The sequence below is a fragment of the Palaemon carinicauda genome, chromosome 30 (assembly GCF_036898095.1).
Source record: "Palaemon carinicauda isolate YSFRI2023 chromosome 30, ASM3689809v2, whole genome shotgun sequence".
In the NCBI taxonomy this organism is placed as follows: Eukaryota; Metazoa; Arthropoda; class Malacostraca; order Decapoda; family Palaemonidae; genus Palaemon; species Palaemon carinicauda.
In genome coordinates this window covers 32,072,960-32,091,632 of record NC_090754.1, presented here as the reverse complement: position 1 = coordinate 32,091,632, position 18,673 = coordinate 32,072,960, and the positions used below count along the sequence as shown (strand labels likewise).

Genomic DNA, 18,673 nt, shown 5'->3' with positions numbered 1-18,673 from the left:
AGTATTTTGTATTTCATTTTAGCAGTTATTCAAAATAACAAACATAAAATAAATAAGTACCTGGTAAGGAAGTCGACTTGAACAATTACTCTGCCTTTTTAAGTACGTCTTCCTTACGGAGCCTCGCGATCCTCTTAGGATGCTGAGCGACCCCTAGGATCTGAAGTATCAAGGGTTGTAACCCATACAACAGGACCTCATCAAAACCTCTAATCTAGGCGCTTCTCAAGAAATGACTTTGACCACCCGCCAAATCAAGTAGGATGCGAAAGGCTTCTTAGCCTTCCGGACAACCCAAAAACAATAATAAAACATTTCAAGAGAAAGATTAAAAAGGTTATGGAATTAGGGAATTGTAGTGGTTGAGCCCTCACCCACTACTGCACTCGTTGCTACGAATGGTCCCAGAGTGTAGCAGTTCTCGTAAAGAGACTGGACATTCTTAAGATAAAAAGACGCGAACAATGACTTGCTTTTCCAATAGGTTGCGTCGATTATACTTTGCAGAGATCTATTTTGTTTAAAGGCCACGGAAGTTGCGACAGCTCTAACTTCGTGTGTCCTTACCTTCAGCAAAGCTTGGTCTTCCTCATTCAGATGGGAATGAGCTTCTCGTATTAACAGTCTGATAAAATAGGATAAAGCATTCTTTGACATAGGCAAAGATGGTTTCTTAACTGAACACCATAAAGCTTCAGACGGGCCTCGTAAAGGTTTTTAAAAAGAACTTAAGAGCTCTTACAGGACATAAGACTCTTTCTAGTTCATTTCCAACCATACGATAAGTTTGGAATATCGAACGATATTGGCCAAGGCCGAGAAGGCAGCTCGTGTTTGGCTAGAAAACTAAGTTGTAGAACATGTAGCCATTTCGGATGAGAATCCGATGTTCTTGCTGAAGGCATGAATCTCACTGACTCTTTTAGCTGTGGCTAAGCATACCAGGAAAAGAGTCTTTAAGGTGAGATCTTTCAGGGAGGCTGATTGTAGCGGTTCGAACCTGTCTGACATAAGGAATCTTAGTACCACGTCTAAATTCCAACCAGGTGTAACCAAACGACGCTCCTTCGTGGTCTCAAAAGACTTAAGGAGGTCCTGTAGATCTTTATTGTTGGAAAGATCTAAGCCTCTGTGACGGAAGACTGATGCCAACATGCTTCTGTAACCCTTGAAAGTGGGAGCTGAAAGAGATCGTTCTTTCCTCAGATATAAGAGGAAGTCAGCTATTTGAGTTACAGAGGTACTGGTCGAGGATACGGATACTGACTTGCACCAGTTTCGGAAGATTTCCCACTTCGATTGGTAGACTCTAAGGGTGGATGTTCTCCTTGCTCTAGCAATCGCTCTGGTTGCCTCCTTCGAAAAGCCTCTAGCTCTCGAGAGTCTTTCGATAGTCTGAAGGCAGTCAGACGAAGAGCGTGGAGGGCTTGGTGTACCTTCTTTACGCGTGGCTGACGTAGAAGGTCCACCCTTAGGGGAAGTGTTCTGGGAACGTCTACTAGCCATCGAAGTACCTCGGTGAACCATTCTCTCGCGGGCCAGAGGGAAGCAACTAGCGTCAACCTTGTCCCTTCGTGAGAGGCGAACTTCTGCAGTACCTTGTTGACAATCTTGAACGGAGGGAATGCATATAGATCTAGATGTGACCAATCTAGTAGAAAGGCATCTATATGAACTGCTGCTGGGTCCGGGATTGGTGAGCAAAATATTGGGAGCCTCTTGGTCATCGAGGTTGCGAAAAGATCTATGGTTGGCTGGCCCCAGGTGGCCCAAAGTCTCTTGCATACATCCTTGTGGAGGGTCCATTCTGTTGGAATTATTTGTCCCTTCCGACTGAGACAATCTGCCATGACATTCAAGTTGCCTTGGATGAACCTCGTTACTAGTGATATGTCTAGACCTTTTGACCAGGTGAGGAGGTCCCTTGCGATCTCGTACAATGTCAGAGAGTAGGTCCCTCCTTGCTTGGAGATGTACGCCAAAGCCGTGGTGTTGTCCGAGTTCACCTCCACCACTTTGCCTTGAAGGAGAGACCTGAAGCTTTTCCAGGTCAGACTTACTGCCAGTAGCTCCTTGCAGTTGAAATGCATTGTCCTTTGACTCGAGTTCCATAATCCCGAGCATTCCCGACCGTCTAATGTCGCACCCCATCCTACGTCCGATGCGTCCGAGAAGAGAACGTGGTTGGGAGTCTGAGCAGTAAGGGGAAGACCCTCTCTAAGGTTGATATAGTCCTTTCACCAAGTCAGACAAGACTTTATCTTTCCGGAAACCGGGATCGAGACCGCTTCTAGCGTCTTGTCCTTTTTCCAGTGAAAAGCTAGATGGTATAGAAGAGGACGGAGGTGTAGTCTTCCTAGTGACACAAATTGATCCACGGATGACAGTGTCCCTACCAGACTCATCCACAGCCTGACTGGGCAGCGTTCCTTCTTCAGCATCTTCTGGATGGATAGCAGGGCTGGGGGCTGATCGTCTTATTCAGCAACGTCCTCATCAGAGGGTTCCTCATCCGAAACTGATGAGGAAACGGCAACGGAGTGGGCAACGTCTGACTCGCTGAATCCGGTCGCACTGGTGGATGCGTGACGGAGCCGGACGCAATATCATGGAACTGCTGCACAGTCTGTGAACTGTCAACAACCATGGGTGCGCGAGGAAGTACAGCGTCAACCCGAAACTGTCTAGACTGTCTGGGTTGTGCAGTCAACACCCTACCGGGTTGCTGAGGTTGACGCACTGCGTCACAACAAGTCACCTCTGCTGGTTGTTGACCTGAACGTCAACAACCACCTCCGAGCGTCGCTTAACGTCAACGTGTGACTGGCAACCCACACTGGGTCGCATCGGTGGAGGAACCACCTCAACTGGCAGACGCGAGTAGGTTACCTCAGCGTCAACAGGGCGCACAACCGACCGGTTGGAAGGTTGTTGGCCAGAAGGAGGAACCACCTCAACTGGCAGACGCGAGTAGGTTACCTCAGCGTCAACAGGGCGCACAACCAACCGGTTGGAAGGTTGTTGGCCAGAAGGTTCTTCTCCGCATTTAAGTCCTCTATCAAGGACGCAAGCTTGGACTGCATGTCTTGCAGCAAAGCCCATTTAGGGTCTACGGGAGCAGGTGTGGCAACAGACGGGGTTAGCGACTGAGGCGGAACCATTTACCATCCCTGAAAGCCTTATGTGTGACATAATAGTACAGCAAAACTTCAAAGGCTCGACAAAAGTTGAGAAGTTGACCTGTAAACAACTTGGAGCGTCTCCTGGCTAGGCGCCAGGGCGAGTCTACCAGAATTGAGAAGTCTATCTGGGCAGAGGCATGAACTCCCAAGCCGAGAACTTCTCTCGTGTCCTATCAGACTCTCGCTCTATAAGCCAGTTTAAAAGAAGGGAAAACAAAGGCTGTATCCCTAAAACTCCTCCTGGTGCAAAAACCAGTCGCCTAGCCAACGTAACGCTCTCTAGGAGAGCGAGAGAGCACTAGCTTAAAAACAACGGCTTCGAAGTAGCTAGGCCTAGTGTAAGTTCTGACGTTTAGGCGAACGAGGAGCAGCAGTTACAAGATCCGGACGAAGATCCTTAAAAAATCATCATGATTTAATTAAAGTCCATAGGAGGCTAAGCAGCTTAAGGCTCCTCTCCAAATGACAGAGTCCTCAAGGGAATATCAGTAGGAGGGAGAACAGCACTTTCTCATCTACAGGAACCTTGTCCGATAAAAGCTAGGTAACCTCAGTGAGTCTCTCACTGGTGCATTAGTAGCAGACCAGAAGGCAACGTCATGTAACTGCTTGACAGTCTGTGAACTGTCAACAACTGAACTGTCAACCACAACAGGTGCGTGAGGACATACAGTGTTCACTCGAGACTGCTTTGACTGTCTATACTGAGCAGTCAAAACAACTCTAGAATGCGGAGGTTGACGCACCGCGTCATAACAAAACAACTTAGACTGTTGTTGTACCTCGCGAACGTCAACGGAAGGTTCCGTGCGTTACTGAACGTCAACATGCGGCTGGCAGGGTACACTGGAACGCATGGGTGGCGGGACTCTCTCAGCTGGAGTGCGGCAGAAGGTCGCCTCAGCGTCCACAGGACGCACAACCGTGGTTGGTTGTAGGCTAGAGGTTGGTGCAGTGTCAACCTTCTCCGCACGAAAGTCCCGCATCAATGACGTTAACTGAGACTGCATGGTCTGCAGCAAAGACCACTTAGGGTCTACAGGAGCAGGTGCGGCAACAGACGGTATGACTGCCTGATGCGGTACCGCTTTGCCTCTCTTAGGAGGTGAACAGTCGTCGGAAGACTGCAGCGAGTCCGAACTGACCCAGTGGCTACAACTGGGCCGTTGGACTTGCGCGGAAGGGACCGACTTGCGCTTAATAAGCTGCGAGACCTTGGTCCATGGTTTCTTACGAGAAACCTCTTCCGCAGACGAGAAATAAATGGGCTCTCTCGTCTTTGTGTGGGTGGGGCGATCTTGGGTAGATATGCCCGAAACCACAGAGGGAAACGTCTGTTCGTTGATCAAGGCCTGACGAACCCATAAGTCGTTCGACATTACTTCTCCCCTGGGCTTGGGAGCTTGCAAGAGGTCCCGGACTAGGTGAACGACAGGCACGAACAGACAAACCCTCGGACGCAACACTGTAACACTTTGCGCATATCACTTTATCACTTTGATTTTCTGTTTTGCACTTATTTCACTGAAATCGAAACTTTTACTGATTTCTACCTGAAACACGCAATTCTACCCTCATTAAAAGGTAGTAATTGCTTAATACTAGCAAAAAACAGAAAACATATATAAAGATAAAAAATTCAGTGGCTGGGAAAGAGACTAAACACTAGTTCAAATAAACTACGTTTACAATCTCTCACCGCACATAGCCTGGGGACAAGAATAAAACCCTAGAAACGTTTTACCTTCTTCCCCGTACAGCGACTAGGGACGAGAGAAACACGAGAACAACGTTACCCGCTTGAACGGAACGTTTTCTCTCCTCTCTCTCCCTCCGTCTCTATCTCTCTCTCTCTTTCTCTCTTGATTTCGCACCTAAGAGAAGAGCCCAATTATATATCGTCAAAAAAACATGTTATTTGACTAAAGGAAAAAAACTGAAAGGTTTTCCAATAAAAAGTTCCTTTAATTTAGAATTTAAAACATTAAAGCTAAGAAAGAATGAACAAAACGTCAGAATCGATTTACTCTTACTGCAAAGTGAAACCGTGATACACTCTCTCTCTATCGTAACGATAGAGCGCATGTTGAACGTCCTGAACGTCAACAACTGCGTAGTCTAAAAAACTAAACGTTAGTTCATCTTTGAAATCAGTACGAAGACTATCAAAGAAATTCTTTCATAAAACATTAGATTTAAAAAGTTTTAAATTCTTTAAAGGCTAAATACGATATAACGGGCTCAACGTTGATTAACTTCGGTTCCAAGTAAGGACCGCCTACTATCAGGAAAGGTCGCATATAAACAAAACATAAAAATTATCTTTATATGTTTATAATAAATGGAAAGTTAATCGAAGAGGCCTAATAAAGGCGGAGAGATATAAAATATATAGATCTATAACGTGTTAAGCAAAATTACTAAAAACCTAAACACACTTCCGTCTAAGGGAAGGGTCGGCCATTTAAAAGTGAAAGAGAGTCCATACTCTCTTTGTCACCCTAATTAAATCTATCTAAAACGAGTTCAAGTTTTGAGATGAAGATAAAACCCCTGCATAGCGAAAGCTCAAAACTAGAATAGTGTACTTCACCAAATAGTTGTGAAAACAAATCCAGTTAGTAACAGCGTATTAGTAGGTCTTGCCGGTAGCCCGACAGAGAGAAAATTGGTTCTGGGTTTACATTGAGTACTGAGTACCTGCTAAACAGATGGCGCTGTTGATGTACACCCCCTACCTGCATAGCGATCGCTGGCGTATTTTGAACGTAGAGTTTTCTGTCGAGCAACAGAGTTGCAGCTTATATAATCACCGGCTAAGTTTAATATTGAAAAAACAACAATAAAAAACATTTATAGAGAAAGATTAAAAAAGGTTATGGAATTAGGGGAATGTAGTGGTTGAGCCCTCACCCACTACTGCACTCGCTGCTACGAATGGTCCCAGGGTGTAGCAGTTCTCGTAAAGAGACTGGACATCTTTAAGATGAAAAGACGCGAACACTGACTTGCTTCTCCAATAGGTTGCGTCCATTATACTCTGCAGAGATCTATTTTGCTTAAAGGCCACTGAAGTTGCGACAGCTCTAACTTCATGTGTCCTTACCTTCAGCAAAGCATGGTCTTCCTCATTCAGATGGGAATGAGCTTCTCGTATCAACAGTCTGATATAATAGGAAACTGCATTCTTTGACATAGGTAAAGAAGGTTTCTTAATAGCACACCATAAAGCTTCTGACTGTCCTCGTAAAGGTTTAGTTCGTCTTAAATAGAACTTAAGAGCTCTAACAGGGCATAAGACTCTTTCTAGTTCATTTCCAACCAAATTAGAAAGGCTTGGAATATCGAACGATTTCGGCCAAGGACGAGAAGGTAGTTCGTTTTTGGCTAGAAAACCAAGCTGTAAAGAACATGTAGCCGTTTCAGATGAAAATCCGATGTTCTTGCTGAAGGCGTGTATCTCACTGACTCTTTTAGCTGTTGCTAAGCAGACGAGGAAAAGAGTCTTTAAAGTGAGATCTTTAAAGGAGGCTGATTGTAGTGGCTCGAACCTTTCTGACATAAGGAATCTTAGTACCACGTCTAAACTCCAACCTGGTGTAGCCAAACGACGCTCCTTCGAGGTCTCAAAAGACTTAAGGAGGTCCTGTAGATCTTTGTTGTTGGAAAGATCTAAGCCTCTGTGACGGAAGACTGTTGCCAACATGCTTCTGTAACCTTTGATTGTGGGAGCTGAAAGAGATCTTTCCTTCCTCAGGTATAAAAGGAAGTCAGCTATTTGGGTTACAGAGGTACTGGTTGAGGATACTGATACTGACTTGCACCAGCTTCGGAAGACTTCCCACTTCGACTGGTAGACTCTAAGAGTGGATGTCCTCCTTGCTCTAGCAATCGCCCTGGCTGCCTCCTTCGAAAAGCCTCTAGCTCTCGAGAGTCTTTCGATAGTCTGAAGGCAGTCAGACGAAGAGCGTGGAGGCTTGGGTGTACCTTCTTTACGTGTGGCTGACGTAGAAGGTCCACTCTTAGAGGAAGAGTTCTGGGAACGTCCACCAGCCATTGAAGTACCTCGGTGAACCATTCTCTCGCGGGCCAGAGGGGAGCAACTAACGTCAACCTTGTCCCTTCGTGAGAGGCGAACTTCTGCAGTACCTTGTTGACAATCTTGAACGGGGGGAATGTATAAAGGTCTAGATGGGACCAATCCAGTAGAAAGGCATCTATATGAACTACTGCTGGGTCCGGGATTGGCGAGCAATAATTTGGGAGCCTCTTGGTCATCGAGGTTGCAAAGAGATCTATGGTAGGTTGGCCCCATGTGGCCCATAGTCTCTTGCACACATCCTTGTGTAGGGTCCATTCTGTTGGGATGATTTGACCCTTCCGACTGAGGCAGTCCGCCATGACATTCATGTTGCCTTGAATGAACCTCGTTACTAGAGACAGGTTTAGATCTCTTGACCAAGTGAGGAGGTCCCTTGCGATCTCGTACAACGTCATAGAATGGGTCCCTCCTTGTTTGGAGATGTACGCCAAGGCCGTGGTGTTGTCTGAGTTCACCTCCACCACCTTGCCTAGAAGGAGGGACTTGAAGCTTTTCAAGGCCAGATGAACTGCCAGTAGCTCCTTGCAGTTGATATGTAACGTTCTTTGATTCGAGTTCCAAGATCCCGAGCATTCCCGACCATCTTATGTCGCACCCCAGCCTGTGTCCGATGCGTCCGAGAAGAGAACGTGGTTGGGGGTCTGAACAGCCAGGGGCAGACCCTCTCTGAGGTGGATGTTGTCCTTCCACCAAGTCAGTGATGACTTCATCTTCTCGGAAATGGGGATCGAGACCGCTTCTAGCGTCTTGTCCTTTTTCCAGTGCACAGCTAAGTGAAATTGAAGGGGACGGAGGTGCAGTCTCCCTAACGCGATGAACTGTTCCAGGGATGAAAGCGTCCCTATCAGACTCATCCACTGTCTGACTGAACATCGGTCCTTCTTTAGCATGTTCTGGATGCATCCTTGGGCTTGACTTGTTCTGGGGGCCGACGGAAAAGCCCGAAAAGCTTGACTGCGAATCTCCATCCCTAAGTACACTATAGTTTGGGATGGGACCAGTTGGGACTTTTCCATATTGACCAGGAGACCCAATTCCTTGGTCAGATCTAGAGTCCACTTTAGATTCTCCAGACAGCGACGACTTGAAGCAGCTCTTAGAAGCCAGTCGTCCAAATAGAGGGAGGCTCTGATGTCCGCTAAATGCAGGAATTTGGCAATATTCCTCATCAGTTTCGTAAAGACAAGAGGAGCCATGCTTAGGCCAAAGCACAGGGCTTGAAATTGGTAGACAACCTTCCCGTAAACGAACCTTAGATAAGGTTGGGAATCTGGGTGGATGGGGACGTGAAAGTAAGCGTCCCTTAGGTCTAAAGAGACCATCCAGTCTTCCTTCCTGACCGCTGCTAGAACAGACTTTGTCGTCTCCATGGCGAACGTCTGCTTTGTGACAAAGACATTCAGAGCACTGACGTCTAGCACCGGCCTCCACCCTCCTGTCTTCTTTACCACTAAGAAGAGACGGTTGTAGAAGCCCGGGGATTGATGGTCCCGGACTTTGACTACCGCTCCCTTTTCTAGTAAGAGGGACACCTCTTGCTTCAAAGCTAGTCTCTTGTCTTCCTCTCTGTACCTGGGAGAGAGGTCGATGGGCGACGTTGCTAGAGGGGGTTTGCGTATAAACGGGATCTTGTACCCTTCTCTGAGCAACTTCACAGATTGTGCATCTGCGCCCCTTTTCTCCCAAGACTGCCAGAAGTTCTTGAGTCTGGCTCCCACTGCTGTCTGAAGAATGTGGCAATCAGACTCTGCCCTTAAAGGACTTGGTACCTTTCTTCTTAATCCCGCGTCTCCCTTCAGCACGAGCACCTCCTCTGCTGGAGGCTCTGCCACGAAAGGGCGGAATGAACCTGGACGCTGGAGTGTCCATCCTGGGTCTAGACACGGTAGGCAAAGGGGTGGCTTTGCGAGCAGATGACGCAACCAGGTCATGCGTGTCTTTATGAATCAAGGAGGCAGCAATCTCCTTTATCAACTCTTCTGGGAAAAGGCACTTTGAGAGAGGAGCAAACATAAGTTCCGATCTCTGACACTGTGTTACTCCGGCTGACAAGAAGGAGCAAAGGTTTTCCCGTTTCTTGAGGACCCCGGAAACGAACGAAGCCGCAAGCTCACTGGAACCGTCCCGTATGGCCTTGTCCATGCAGGACATAATGAGCATGGAAGTATCCTTGTCAGAAGGGGAGATCTTCCTGCTCAACGCTCCCAAACACCAGTCCAAAAAGTTAAAAACCTCGAAGGCTCTGAACACTCCTTTCATCAGATGGTCTAAGTCTGAAGGAGTCCAACAAATCTTGGAGCGTCTCATGGCTAGCCTGCGGGGAGAGTCTACTAGGCTTGAGAAGTCGCCCTGGGCAGAGGCAGGAACTCCCAAGCCGAGAACTTCTCCCGTGGCATACCAGACGCTCGATCTGGAAGAGAGTTTCGCAGGGGGAAACGTGAATGCTGTCTTCCCAAGGTGCTTTTTGGACTGCAACCATTCTCCCAATACTCTTAAAGCTCTCTTAGACGAGCGGGCGAGGACGAGCTTCGTAAAGGCAGGCGCGGATGACTGCGTGCCTAAAGCGAACTCAGATGGAGGTGAGCGTGGGGCCGCAGAAACAAACTGATCAGGATACATCTCCCTGAACAGTGCAAGAACTTTTCTAAAGTCCAAGGAGGGAGGCGTGGTCTTGGGTTCGTCGAAGTCCGTATGCGGGTCGTCAATGTGTGCAGCGTCGTCATCATCAGAGAGTCCATCATCTGAATACTGAGGAGGAAGCAGCAAAGGAGTAGGAGTTGGCTGGTCAACTGAGTCCGGCAGCACGGGTGCATGCGTGACTGCACCGGACGCAACGTCATGGAACTGTTGCCCAGTCTGTGAGCTGGCAACTACCATAGCAGCGCGGGGGCGCAAAGCGTCTACTCCTGACTGTCTAGTCTGCTGTGGGCGAGTAGTGGTAACCACACTGGGTTGCGGAAGTTGACGCACAGCGTCAAAACAAAACAACTTAGGTTGTTGTTGTAACTCGCGAACGTCAACGGAGGGTTCCGTGCGTCGCTGAACGTCAACATGCGGCTGGCAGCGCATGGGTGGCGGGACTCTCACAGCTGGAGTGCGGGAGAAGGTAGCCTCAGCGTCCACTGGACGCACAACCGTAGGTTTGTAGGCTAGCGGTTGGTGCAGCGTCAACCTTCTCCGCACGAAAGTCCTGCATTAAAGACGTCAACTGAGTCTGCATGGTCTGCAGCAAAGACCACTTAGGGTCTACAGTAGCAGGTGCGGCAACAGACGGTGTTACTGCCTGATGCGGTACCGCTTTGCCTCTCTTAGGAGGTGTGCAGTCATCGGAAGACTGCAGCGAGTCCGAACTGACCCAGTGGCTACAACTGGGCCGTTGGACTTGCGCGGAAGGGACCGACTTGCGTTTAAGAGGCCGTGAGACCTTGGTCCATTGTTTCTTCCGAGAAACATCTTCCGCAGACGAGGAATAAATGGGCTCTCTCGTCTTTTTGTGGGTGGGACGATCTTGGATAGATTCGTCCGAAACCACGGAGGGAACGTCTGTTCGCTGATTAAAGCCTCTCGAACCCTTTGGTCGTACGACATTGCTTCTCCCCTGGGCTTGGGAGCTTGCAAGAGGTCCCGGACTAGGAAGACGACAGGCACGAACAGACGAACCCTCAAGCGCAACACTTTCCACAACACTGGCACTCACTTTGTCACTACCCACTGCACTCTTACCCTTCAACTCCTTGACGTCTGCCATGAGTTGGTTACGGTCACTCGCCAATGACTCGACTCTCTCACCCAGAGCCTGGATGGCACGCATCATATCTGCCATCGAAGGTTGTTGAGTGCTAGAAGGGGGATCAGGAGCAACCACTACAGGGGAAGGAAAAGGTTGTGGGGCATGAGGAGAGGAAATATCAACGGAGCGAGATGAACTTCTCCTGACTCTATCTCTCTCTAGCCTACGTGAATATTTCAGGAATTCGAGAAAATCGAATTCCGAAAGCCCAACGCATTCCTCACATCGATCTTCCAATTGACAGACTTTATCCCGACAATTGGAACAAACGGTGTGCGGATCGATAGAGGCCTTTGGAAGACGCCTTGAACAGTCCCTAGCACTACACTTTCTGTATTTAGGGACTTGAGAAGGGTCAGCCATCTTGAATTAGTCAAAGGGGAATTCAAAATCTATCCAAAGTCGTCAACAAATAATCCAAAATCAATAAAAGAAAGCAAGGATGTATTGAAGATAACCTCTGCAAAGCAAAAGCTAATAACTAGAAATGTGTACTTCACCAAAATCTGTGAAAACCAATCCAGTAAGCAACAGCGAATTTAGTAGGTCTTGCCGGTGGCACGACAGAGAGAAAATTGGTTCTGTGTTTACATGGAGTACTTGAGTACCTGCTCGACAGATGGCGCTGTTGATGTACACCCCCTACCTGCATAGCGATCGCTGGCGTATTTTGACCGTAGAGTTTTTCTGTCGGGCAGCAGAGCTGCAGCTTATATAATCACCGGCTAAGTTTAATATTGAAAAATCTAGTTTGCTAAACCCTACATTAAGTCTCTTGAGGTGTTTACAAACCCAAAAACTGGCAACTAGACCATTCCGCTCCTTTTCTGGGGGCCGACGGAAAAGCCCGAAAAGCTTGACTGCGAATCTCCATCCCTAAGTACACTATAGTTTGGGATGGGACCAGTTGGGACTTTTCCATATTGACCAGGAGACCCAATTCCTTGGTCAGATCTAGAGTCCACTTTAGATTCTCCAGACAGCGACGACTTGAAGCAGCTCTTAGAAGCCAGTCGTCCAAATAGAGGGAGGCTCTGATGTCCGCTAAATGCAGGAATTTGGCAATATTCCTCATCAGTTTCGTAAAGACAAGAGGAGCCATGCTTAGGCCAAAGCACAGGGCTTGAAATTGGTAGACAACCTTCCCGTAAACGAACCTTAGATAAGGTTGGGAATCTGGGTGGATGGGGACGTGAAAGTAAGCGTCCCTTAGGTCTAAAGAGACCATCCAGTCTTCCTTCCTGACCGCTGCTAGAACAGACTTTGTCGTCTCCATGGCGAACGTCTGCTTTGTGACAAAGACATTCAGAGCACTGACGTCTAGCACCGGCCTCCACCCTCCTGTCTTCTTTACCACTAAGAAGAGACGGTTGTAGAAGCCCGGGGATTGATGGTCCCGGACTTTGACTACCGCTCCCTTTTCTAGTAAGAGGGACACCTCTTGCTTCAAAGCTAGTCTCTTGTCTTCCTCTCTGTACCTGGGAGAGAGGTCGATGGGCGACGTTGCTAGAGGGGGTTTGCGTATAAACGGGATCTTGTACCCTTCTCTGAGCAACTTCACAGATTGTGCATCTGCGCCCCTTTTCTCCCAAGACTGCCAGAAGTTCTTGAGTCTGGCTCCCACTGCTGTCTGAAGAATGTGGCAATCAGACTCTGCCCTTAAAGGACTTGGTACCTTTCTTCTTAATCCCGCGTCTCCCTTCAGCACGAGCACCTCCTCTGCTGGAGGCTCTGCCACGAAAGGGCGGAATGAACCTGGACGCTGGAGTGTCCATCCTGGGTCTAGACACGGTAGGCAAAGGGGTGGCTTTGCGAGCAGATGACGCAACCAGGTCATGCGTGTCTTTTTGAATCAAGGAGGCAGCAATCTCCTTTATCAACTCTTCTGGGAAAAGGCACTTTGAGAGAGGAGCAAATATAAGTTCCGATCTCTGACACTGTGTTACTCCGGCTGACAAGAAGGAGCAAAGGTTTTCCCGTTTCTTGAGGACCCCGGAAACGAACGAAGCCGCAAGCTCACTGGAACCGTCCCGTATGGCCTTGTCCATGCAGGACATAATGAGCATGGAAGTATCCTTGTCAGAAGGGGAGATCTTCCTGCTCAACGCTCCCAAACACCAGTCCAAAAAGTTAAAAACCTCGAAGGCTCTGAACACTCCTTTCATCAGATGGTCTAAGTCTGAAGGAGTCCAACAAATCTTGGAGCGTCTCATGGCTAGCCTGCGGGGAGAGTCTACTAGGCTTGAGAAGTCGCCCTGGGCAGAGGTAGGAACTCCCAAGCCGAGAACTTCTCCCGTGGCATACCAGACGCTCGATCTGGAAGAGAGTTTCGCAGGGGGAAACGTGAATGCTGTCTTCCCAAGGTGCTTTTTGGACTGCAACCATTCTCCCAATACTCTTAAAGCTCTCTTAGACGAGCGGGCGAGGACGAGCTTCGTAAAGGCAGGCGCGGATGACTGTGTGCCTAAAGTGAACTCAGATGGAGGTGAGCGTGGGGCCGCAGAAACAAACTGATCAGGATACATCTCCCTGAACAGTGCAAGAACTTTTCTAAAGTCCAAGGAGGGAGGCGTGGTCTTGGGTTCGTCGAAGTCCGTATGCGGGTCGTCAATGTGTGCAGCGTCGTCATCATCAGAGAGTCCATCATCTGAATACTGAGGAGGAAGCAGCAAAGGAGTAGGAGTTGGCTGGTCAACTGAGTCCGGCAGCACGGGTGCATGCGTGACTGCACCGGACGCAACGTCATGGAACTGTTGCCCAGTCTGTGAGCTGGCAACTACCATAGCAGCGCGGGGGCGCAAAGCGTCTACTCCTGACTGTCTAGTCTGCTGTGGGCGAGTAGTGGTAACCACACTGGGTTGCGGAAGTTGACGCACAGCGTCAAAACAAAACAACTTAGGTTGTTGTTGTAACTCGCGAACGTCAACGGAGGGTTCCGTGCGTCGCTGAACGTCAACATGCGGCTGGCAGCGCATGGGTGGCGGGACTCTCACAGCTGGAGTGCGGGAGAAAGTAGCCTCAGCGTCCACTGGACGCACAACCGTAGGTGGTTGTAGGCTAGCGGTTGGTGCAGCGTCAACCTTCTCCGCACGAAAGTCCTGCATTAAAGACGTCAACTGAGTCTGCATGGTCTGCAGCAAAGACCACTTAGGGTCTACAGTAGCAGGTGCGGCAACAGACGGTGTTACTGCCTGATGCGGTACCGCTTTGCCTCTCTTAGGAGGTGTGCAGTCATCGGAAGACTGCAGCGAGTCCGAACTGACCCAGTGGCTACAACTGGGCCGTTGGACTTGCGCGGAAGGGACCGACTTGCGTTTAAGAGGCCGTGAGACCTTGGTCCATTGTTTCTTCCGAGAAACATCTTCCGCAGACGAGGAATAAATGGGCTCTCTCGTCTTCTTGTGGGTGGGACGATCTTGGATAGATACGTCCGAAACCACGGAGGGAACGTCTGTTCGCTGATTAAAGCCTCTCGAACCCTTTGGTCGTACGACATTGCTTCTCCCCTGGGCTTGGGAGCTTGCAAGAGGTCCCGGACTAGGAGGACGACAGGCACGAACAGACGAACCCTCAAGCGCAACACTATCCACAACACTTTCCACAACACTAGCACTCACTTTGTCACTACCCACTGCACTCTTACCCTTCAACTCCTTGACGTCTGCCATGAGTTGGTTATGGTCACTCGCCAATGACTCGACTCTCTCACCCAGAGCCTGGATGGCACGCATCATATCTGCCATCGAAGGTTGTTGAGTGCTAGAAGGGGGATCAGGAGCAACCACTACAGGGGAAGGAAAAGGTTGTGGGGCATGAGGAGAGGAAATATCAACGGAGCGAGATGAACTTCTCCTGACTCTATCTCTCTCTAGCCTACGTGAATATTTCAGGAATTCGAGAAAATCGAATTCCGAAAGCCCAACGCATTCCTCACATCGATCTTCCAATTGACAGACTTTATCCCGACAATTGGAACAAACGGTGTGCGGATCGATAGAGGCCTTCGGAAGACGCCTTGAACAGTCCCTAGCACTACACTTTCTGTATTTAGGGACTTGAGAAGGGTCAGCCATCTTGAATTAGTCAAAGGGGAATTCAAAATCTATCCAAAGTCGTCAACAAATAATCCAAAATCAATAAAAGAAAGCAAGGATGTATTGAAGATAACCTCTGCAAAGCAAAAGCTAATAACTAGAAATGTGTACTTCACCAAAATCTGTGAAAACCAATCCAGTAAGCAACAGCGAATTTAGTAGGTCTTGCCGGTGGCACGACAGAGAGAAAATTGGTTCTGTGTTTACATGGAGTACTTGAGTACCTGCTCGACAGATGGCGCTGTTGATGTACACCCCCTACCTGCATAGCGATCGCTGGCGTATTTTGACCGTAGAGTTTTTCTGTCGGGCAGCAGAGCTGCAGCTTATATAATCACCGGCTAAGTTTAATATTGCAAAATCTAGTTTGCTAAACCCTACATTAAGTCTCTTGAGGTGTTCACAAACCCAAAAACTGGCAACTAGACCATTCCGCTCCTTTTCAGTACTGTACTGTAATACCCCAAGTTGGTGAGGGAGTGCACCAAGTGTTATGACCTTAATCTCATGAGATGGAGACTTACTTTTGTTTTCTTGGGGTGTGCAATGACCCCTCAGTAGCAACAAAGGTATAATTTCATAATTTAAAGATTTCTTTTTTCAATAAAAAGTGACCCTTTTGTTCTTTTCCATGAAACCATGGAAAACAGTTTATTTCAGTGAAACTGCATGTCCTGTTCACTATTTACTGAAAAGCTTCAGCTAAAATTTAAGAAATGAAAAATAAAATTTTGCTATAATAGATGTAAAAATCACAAATTTTAAGTAATTTGTATATTTCCTAACAGTACTTACCTCGAACTACTTTCTTAGGAGTATCTGGGATCTCCTCCCATCCGACCAGAATTTTGTGTAGTTTACCCTACTCCCGTTTTCTATGCGGGGCATCTCTGGCGGAGTAATACGCGCCCAGAGACGACCCGGGGTCAGAGAGCATGCTTGCTCAGGTCTCACTCTCCAGTAAGTTTCTGGTTATTCCAGCTGGAAAAAGGCAGGGGTAAATAGTTAGAGAGTAAATGACGTTCTCTTCAAGTAGCTTCCATCTTGGATTCTCTTTCATTCTTTAGTGCATTTATTTTGTGGTGAAAATCTTTGGTGGATATTTATTTATCATCAACTTTTTATATCAGTGGATCAGGCTATATCAGTTCACTGTGCAGAGCATTTGCCTGTTTCTACTTTTTATTCCTCCTAAGGATAGGTTTTGCCAGGTAGCCATTGAGTGCATATACCCGTTTCCAACATGTCACTTAATATCTTTAAAGGAAACAAAATTCTTTATTCTTTGGAGGATGAGTTTGGAACTTTTTTTTTTAAATGACTTGAGAAATACAGAGATGACTCAGTTATTGAAACTGTTGATCCAAACTCAGTACAGTATGACAACCGCTTTCTTATGATGTTAAGACCTTTAGTAATAGTGAAGATACTGCAGCAGGAGAGGTCACAGGCTCCTTCCCAACTGCAGGCAAGGACACATCAATAGTTGTTATCTCTTCTATCGCCTCCGCAGGTGAATGAGCAGACAGGGAGGTTTCAATGAACTGGTATCAGCCAGCACCTCCAGAAGCATGTCAGCAGACAGAATACGAGCAATACCGAATGAAGGCCCCAACTTACGCAGGGCCAGGTCCTCGCACATATCATCGGTTAGTACAAGTGAAGGTGACCTACGATGGAAAGGCAGAGGAGTATTTCCTTTATTAGGGGAAGGCAATACTTCTGCTCTCATTAAAAGCAGGCCCCTCGAGTATAAGCTGGTGTCTCCTCCCTCCGAAATTCCTCAAGAGGACCCAATAGGAATCCGAAGAAGGCCCACAAGATCGAGAAGCAGAAGGAGAAAGGAAATAGTTAGAATGAGCTAAAGAGCTTCTTTGACATCAACTTAGATGTGGGGACATCCAAAGCTGAAGAATCCTTCCTGGCCTTTTTGCTGAACTCCATCCACTGAAGAGGCAGAAATGACTCACAATTATCACAAAAGGATGACTGCGAACAGTCATGCTCCCTGCAAAACACACAAAGATGAGTTAGGATCCACTGCAAGCTTGCTCATAAACCTGCCACAATTTTTGCAATATTTAAGGGTGGTGGGCACGTCTGCATGTGGAGTCTCCATACATCAATATATACAACACTAAAAAGAACAAGTTTAAACACCCAGATGAGGCAGATGCTAACCCTGCACCTGCCTGCAACTAAAACTATGATGTTAAAAGTTTTACAGCCATTCCAGCTGTGCTAAAATCCTATTCCTATCAAAGGATGATGGTTTGTACTTGTGTACAAACAAATCATGCACAAGAGTAGAACTAAATTATTTGACCTCTATGTCTCTTTCATGTACCTATGGTACACTTTGCATTTGTAGCAATAGAAACACACTGATAATTATTCTCTTCACTCTTAGTCTAGGATAAATACTAGGTTGTGTAGGAATATGTAAATCAGTACTGTACTGAATATGATTGATGAGAATATAAAAAAAAACTTATTGTTTACCAATTAAATTGTGATATGCTGAAATCCTAAACAAGGTTGTTAGTTTGGAATCTGAGTGTGCAATGGATTCAGGAGAGCATTTGGGGCTACATTAATGTAGGACACATACCAAGTTAATTTAAAAGTTTTTATTTGATTTGTAAAATTCTTTCCACATGGCCCTAGCCCTGGGACTGGGAAGCCATTCAGCACCAAGGTGAGATGGGGTAAACCGCACAGTTTTACTTTAAATAATAGTCAAGAGATAATGACAATGGTAGGGTTTTTTCTTATAAATCTGCAAGGAACAAACACGGAAGAACAATCATTTCTTGTCTAAAGGGAAAAAATCATCTGGAAAAATTGAAGACTGCCAAAGTGGGCATAATGTGATTGCTTGAGTGTTCTTGTGAAACAACTAAGTTTTCATAGTAGTTGAAAATACCTTAATACAACTTCTGGCTTGACAATTTCTCTAGATCTTCTTCAGTAGTATGCATTTACATTTTTATAATATAGAATGTTAATGTATTGCAGAATTGCAAGGCTAACGGAAGATGAATACGAGGTTTTCTGCAGAATGATGAAAGAAGAAGATGATTCCTTCTCAGATGATGAAGAAAGTGACGGATCTTATTCTGATGAAGATGAAGAGTAGAAACAATGGAAAAAGTTTTGTATAGTTGTTAATAAATGTTTTTTTTTTTTAATTTCCACTAGTATGCTTATACCTAGATGAATATATTCTTTATTGCATCAACTATAATTAAGCTAAATGTTAAGATATGTTATCAAATATCATTGGAATCTAGTGGAAAGCTACCTACAGGAATTACAGTACTGCAATAAACTGTAAAGCTTATTCAAAGAACATGGTGACAGGTGCCCCTACAGAAGTCCTCTTCAAGTATAAAAAGTTGCTCCAAAACATTTCATTTATGTATGCGACGTACAACAAACTCCATTACAGTGTCACATACTAAATAAATGCAGTAGTGCCTTCTAATTACAGTTTTTAAAATTT

The 18,673-nt window shown here is 46.8% G+C and overlaps 1 protein-coding gene across 1 annotated transcript in view; it reads left to right on the top strand.

Moving 5' to 3' along the window:
• The window catches only part of LOC137622974 (transcription termination factor 4, mitochondrial), a 67,797-nt gene extending 49,441 nt beyond the window's left edge, over window positions 1–18,356 (top strand). The window contains exon 5 of the mRNA XM_068353586.1: window positions 18,187–18,356. Coding sequence (XP_068209687.1) covers window positions 18,187–18,307 — 121 coding nt within the window. The 3' untranslated portion in view covers window positions 18,308–18,356. The remainder of the gene's footprint in view (window positions 1–18,186) is intronic.
• The last annotated feature ends 317 nt before the right edge of the window (window positions 18,357–18,673 follow it).